The sequence below is a fragment of the Phaseolus vulgaris genome, chromosome 4 (assembly GCF_000499845.2).
Source record: "Phaseolus vulgaris cultivar G19833 chromosome 4, P. vulgaris v2.0, whole genome shotgun sequence".
NCBI lineage: Eukaryota > Viridiplantae > Streptophyta > Magnoliopsida > Fabales > Fabaceae > Phaseolus > Phaseolus vulgaris.
The window spans coordinates 2,353,286-2,359,285 of record NC_023756.2 but is presented as its reverse complement, the minus strand read 5'-3'; the positions used below and the strand labels follow the sequence as shown (position 1 = coordinate 2,359,285).

At 31.3% G+C, this 6,000-nt stretch overlaps 1 protein-coding gene across 2 annotated transcripts; it reads right to left on the bottom strand.

Annotated features, from left to right (window-relative positions):
* Nucleotides 1–1,516: 1,516 nt before the first annotated feature.
* Nucleotides 1,517–4,682, bottom strand: LOC137836812 (senescence-associated carboxylesterase 101). 2 transcript variants are annotated; one of them, XM_068645560.1, is made up of 4 exons: nucleotides 4,455–4,682; nucleotides 3,974–4,316; nucleotides 2,797–3,330; nucleotides 1,517–2,557 (listed from the first exon to the last, which is right to left on the bottom strand). In XM_068645560.1, exons 1-4 carry the CDS (start codon nucleotides 4,469–4,471, stop codon nucleotides 1,742–1,744), a joined length of 1,710 nt encoding a protein of 569 aa, XP_068501661.1. In that variant the 5' UTR covers nucleotides 4,472–4,682; the 3' UTR covers nucleotides 1,517–1,741. The 2 variants fall into 2 exon arrangements, with proteins under 2 accessions (XP_068501661.1, XP_068501662.1); XM_068645561.1 differs by having other exon boundaries at nucleotides 1,517–2,554; nucleotides 4,455–4,621.
* Between the last annotated feature and the right edge of the window lie 1,318 nt (nucleotides 4,683–6,000).

Below are 6,000 nucleotides of genomic sequence, written 5' to 3'. Positions count from 1 at the left end.
TAACTTGAAACTTGTGATGCAATTCTTGAGAATTTTTTGGGTTTAATATAGATCAATGATATGAAGATGAAGTCATTGTATGAGGCAAGTCAAGTCAACACTATCGTGTAGATTTGGGAAACTTGGTGCATAAGTAGACACAGAATTGGTAGGTCCAAAGAAACACATATACGAGGCATCATCTTTTCCTTTGTGCAATTCTTCTCACCTTTTGTTTACCTTTCTTTCTCCTTTTCGTTGAAGGTTGTTTAATGATTTGAATCCTCTTGTTTTATCAATGTTTTCATAATTGGGTCAATCATGATAAACTTTAATTATTTAAACTTTAATCAAACTGATATTTATAAAGTGATATAATACATGTTAGCTAAATATAGTATAATTTTATAATAAGAAGAATTAAAATTCAAAAAAATTGAAGGTAAAAATAAAAAAAATAAATTAAATTAACTATTTTGTGTTTAATTCAGGTTAAAACCAAATAAAAATCCAACCTTCTTCAATTTTCAGTTTATTCCTTTTGTTGGGTAATTATAATTTTTCAATTCAGAATATTCGAATATTTTTCAATTAACAGCAGTTTATTCATTTTACTGTTTTTCAAATTTTTTTTACTTGATTTAGCAATTTAGAAAGCTCTGAGCAAGTTCTTGAATGTTTCTAAGAAAGCAAGTCAATAGGACATAAACGCGTTAGAAACAAACAATTCACACGGTGAATCTGAAGTAGCCCTAATTTGAAATCAGCTTTTTATTTATTTGAATAATTTTTTCTGAGAAAAAGAAAAAAAAAATATTTATGATTCTATTGAGTGCTTATACAAAAAGTAAAATAATTAACTATATATGATTAGTGTATTATGTAAATGAATAAAATTAGCATTATTATTAGGTATATAGTTATTAAATGACATATTAACAACGAAATATAAAATCTGTAATAAAATTTTATGAAGACTAAATTACAATTTGTGAAATTACATACAACAAAATTTAATCTAGAAAAAAAAAATATTCATACTTATTACAAATTTTTGTTATGATTAGATTTTAACTTTCACTCAACTAATGAAAAAATAATTTATGTATGATTAATTTTAAGTAGTTATTATAACAAAGTGTGTTATATCTGCACCTCTAAAAGGAAATGTAACTAATTTCAATTAATATATTTCTTATACTAATTTTAAAATGCTATTTAAAGTATTAGAAATATAACTGTTAAATTAGAATTTCATCAAAATGCAGTCTAAGAACAAATCTTTTATATTGTTATCCAATCATAAACAATCCTTGTTCAAACACAAATTATATAATCACAAACTATGTTTTTATGTCACTATTCAATCACAAATTATCTTTCATGTGTAATAAATTTATTGATGTTATAAACAATTTTACACATCCATAACCCTAAATTTGATTAAACTCTTGCTGTAAAGTTTATATCTAGGATAATGATCACAATGACAGGCCTCAAAATTAACCTAATGATCTCATATGCAGAAAAGTTCATCTTTCACACCAACCCTTTCAGATTACATTATTACTAACCCTGATGATGCTTTCATTACACTCAAATTTTCAAGAACAATGTGAGTGGAAGTTAACAGCAAGAGTTTCTAACATCACAACACAAGGGAAGGTAAAACTAAGATCCCCTTCAAAATCAACAAAGGAAATGTAGAAAGATTAAATCATAAATAAATTGTGCAGCCACACTTGCATTCACTGTGCTTCATTCAGGGGAAAGAAAAGTTTCCCTTAGTATACTGATCAAAATGAAGAGGATTTCTCATGAAATTTGCCAGTCCTCCTGAATTATCTGCCATTCCTTTATACTTGTTCCACCAACTCATGTAACTGCTTTCCTTCAAGAAAATCTCTGGTGAGACTTCATACTTTTTCAGTGATTCATAAACATAGTTCTCAAATTCAAGCAACTTCCCTTTTGCCTCTTCCTTCTCTTTGAAACTCTCCAACTCTCCACACAGAATGAGAGCCTCTTCAACCCTTGCCCAAAAGCAAGAATCAATTGTTAAAATCAATTCCACATTCTTTCTGTTGTTGCTGTTTGAATCACCTTTTTCTTTCTTATCTGCTTCCAGCCACTTCTCCAACACTTCATAATGTCTAGACCTTCCTTTAGCCACATAGTCCTTCCGACGACCATTTGCATAGTATTCGGCTATGTCTAGGGGTTCAACCATTCTCCTGTAGTTAGTTCCAGCATAAAGCCAGCGAATGCGAAAAGCTGCAGCTTCTGTCTGAGGTTTCATCTCTGCCTCTTCAACCATGTCACTCCAGTAGTTTCTGAGGTTTTTCTGCCACTGAACAGCATCTTGGTCAGCTGTTGAGATAGCCTTTTTGAAGCAGTCATAGTATCCATTACCCTGACCTTTACAATGCTTCTTGTACCATTCAAGTTTTGCCATGTCTATCTTCATCACATTCAATTTCTTGGATGGATCAAATTTCTCCTTCTTCTGGTACATGAATTTATTCTCCAGTTTTTCCAACTTTGCTGCCAAAGCATTTATATTCTGGTGTTGTAGCTGCTGTAAAATCAAATTCAGATAAGATATTATGAAAAAACTTACTCATCAAATTCTACTCTAGTTACACTCAAGGCTAATAAGATTTAGTAAAGCATACATATGCAGAACCTTAGATATTGTTCTCTAATCAAATTTGGAATTTCAAGTCGGTGACACGTGCAATGAAATATTTCATTGAATGTCATCGTATATTATCAACTTTAAATGCAAGAGGTTAGAACTAAAGGATATTCAGCTACCTGCATATCTGATGTCAATCCTAGTGCTGCACACAACTGCAAATAGATACATGCATTCAATGAAGTAGAATGTGTCAAGTTCAGCCCCCGTGAGGTAAAGTCCTTGCAAATTGCTTTACGATAGAGATTTTTCACAAGTTTTCCGTAATCTGTGGCCTCAAATCCTTGACTTTGATCATTGGTTGAGCTTACAAGAAGTTCCAAAACAGACTCGGGGTTCTCAAAACAAGTAGAACTTGTATCAGAGCAGAAGAGAAATGTCCCAAAAGGCATGTAATCCCTTGGTGGGGGATTCAACTCTTTTGGAAGTGAGTTTTTGTAAGAGACAACATGTATAAAGCAAGAACTCCATGTAGAACTTCGTGAGATGGCTTCTTGAAACTTTTTGTCACCAACAAGGGGAGAACCAAAGGTGATGCAGAGAGGACGTTTCTTTCCTGAACCAACGCTTTCTAACAGCAAAACAGTAAAGAGAGAAGCTATAGCTCCTCCAACACCATGTCCAGTAACAATCAATGGATTGGAGCTATTAATCTGCATTAATATTGCCATTGTTACAAGGGCTCACATAGGAAGAACAACAAATTCGCAGGAAATTAAAGAAACAAAGAGTGTTTGATTTCAACTTTCAAAATTTGATTGTATTAGTAAACAGCACCACTCCTAATGACTCACTCTTGAGCTTGGACTACAAATCAGAAAAGCAGGCTACATTTCCCCTTCAGATTTTTGGATTTTAAAAACCCAGAAACAAATTTCAAAACTTCATACATTTTGGATGGAAACTTGATCATTAGGAAACCAGTTTTAAAACCAAGAAGTAAAAACAAAATCAATCTAACCCTCAAACTCCAGACATCACTTGAATTATCTTATAATCATGAACTGTCATATGATTGAAAATTGTCAAATTTTGTAAGAATTACTTCAAAAGTTCACTGTATTAGTAAATGATTAAGCAAAATTAAACTCATCTCTACTGATAGTGATCCTATCTGACTCATTCAGAGTTGTCTCCGGTGAAGAAGGTTACCTATGATCTCTACCAAAATACCTCTCTAGATTTTAGCACAAATTTTTTCATGCTGGCCACACAAGAAATTTAATATCTTAATCAACCTATTGTGTTTCAGATTGCAATTTTTCAAATAGAAACCATAAAATAATGAAAGGGTACCTCGGACTTCAACTCATCAAGCTTCTGGAGATTGTCAATGAATAGCGAAACTGTAGACCCGTCAACAGAGAAATCTGGAATTTTCTTGGCACGCAGAAACTCAAAGCGGTGGAAGTTATTATTCTCCTTGAGATAAGAAGAAGAAACCAAATTGTGTTGAAGATCAAAATTCTTGACCTCAAACACCACAACAGTCAAACCCTGTTCCTCAAAAACTTTCCAGAACAATCTATTCCCCACGTGGGAAACGACATCTTCATCACGTGAGGAGATAGCATCCCATGTTTTTAGAAGAAGACCAGAGCTTGTGACAAAGGGTGCTAGAACAATTCCACTGCTAAATCTGCAATCACAACAAGTTCACAACACAAAGTTAATCCGACACAAACAAACAAACAAACATGTTAAGTGTTAAAAGATTATGAATTTTGAAACAGAGACGAAAACCCAAGATTGTTGGAAGAGTTAAGTTGTGACATACGATTGAGCAAGGTTCATGGTGGTTGTGCGAGTGAAAAAAGTTGAAAGGAGGTGTGAGAGGTGAAAACAAGAGGAGAATTGAGATGAAGATGAATGAAGATTGTGAGAATTAAAAGGAAGTGAAAGTGAATTGTGGGAAACTGCGTGGAAATGGAATCCATTGCCATAAGTTTTGCAAGTCAACTAACCGCGTCCACCTTAAATAAATCTTAAAGAGTTGTTCCGGGACAAGTCATGTGTTCACATTCAATTGTTTTAACCTTTTTTAACTTCATTCACAAAACATCTAAAAAAATTTATTCCTTTCTTGCCTCTTTTTCAAATCATTGGATTTTTTTTTAACTTATAATTTTTTAGTTATACGTTGCCTTCAAAGTGTTATCCAAAAGAGTTTGCACAAAGAGAATCATTGTTTTTCTTCTGTGTCGGTTTAATTGTTCTCTTTTTCTTAAAATGGTCTTCATGCTCTCTTTTTACTTTATTACTCTTCGTCTTCGTGAACTTCAAGTTTTGATGATACCTATAAAAGGCACTTTGATGTTCGGCACTCAGTGTTATTAGTAGCAAAGGAGGACGAGGTTATTGAAATCTATACCTATTTATATGATTATCGTGGACCCTTTGTTATTAGGTCAGATTAAGATTTTGAATCGTGATTAAGAATGTCCTAATGTTTGACTATTAATTAGTCTTGTTGATCTTCTGTTTAAGTATAATGATTGTAATCGTGTCGATCGGTCTTGGTCGGTGTTAGATCTTCAGGTGTGGCACAACCGATACACAAAGTTATAGCATTAGTTGATTTCATCAATTATATCTTAAATTGTTAACTATTTTTTATTTAAAAAAAAATATACAAATTTATAACTATTTTCTTATGATAGTGTTTCTTGAATTTCGGGAAAACCCTTCAAAAACATATAAAGAGAACGGAGAAATGAAATTAAATATTAGTGATTGAGAGTATAATTATGGAATGATTTATGATTAGGAAATAGTTATTTTTCATACACACTCTTTGAAATATTTTTATTATTATTAGATGAAAAAAAATATAAATTATAAATTTTTACAAGTCTCATTTCTTATTTATTGAATCTATTAGTAAATATGAGTAAAATAATAAATACATGGTAACATTGTGTTACGCCGGAGATTGAAAACAAAAAGAAAAAGACGACGGTGTCGGTGTCATTGGAGTGAAGGTAACGGTGGATTAAGAAAATTGGATATTAAAGAGAGAGTTATAACTTTGTAGGTATCGGATTCTACTTGAAAATGATATTTTAATATTATAGTTTTATAAGTATAAGAGAGAGAAAAATCATGCTATTTATAAAATTAATTCTAACTTAGTCAACAAAATTAATTAATAAATTGATGGTGCTAAGTTTATTTATATACTACTAGTTGAACATTAAATATTTTAAAGTATCTAAATTAATTTATATTATTAATAAATAATTTTTAGATTGTTATTTTATTAACTATTAAAGTTTTATCTATCAAAATTCTAACTATCAAATTTAGAATTTAAACAATTAGTA

Coding starts and splice junctions, on each gene's coding strand:
- LOC137836812 (XM_068645560.1), bottom strand. Junction 3,331..3,973: donor TTGATGAGTTGAAGTCCGAG/GTACCCTTTCAT, acceptor ATATTAATGCAG/ATTAATAGCTCCAATCCATT. Junction 2,558..2,796: donor GATTGACATCAGATATGCAG/GTAGCTGAATAT, acceptor TTGATTTTACAG/CAGCTACAACACCAGAATAT.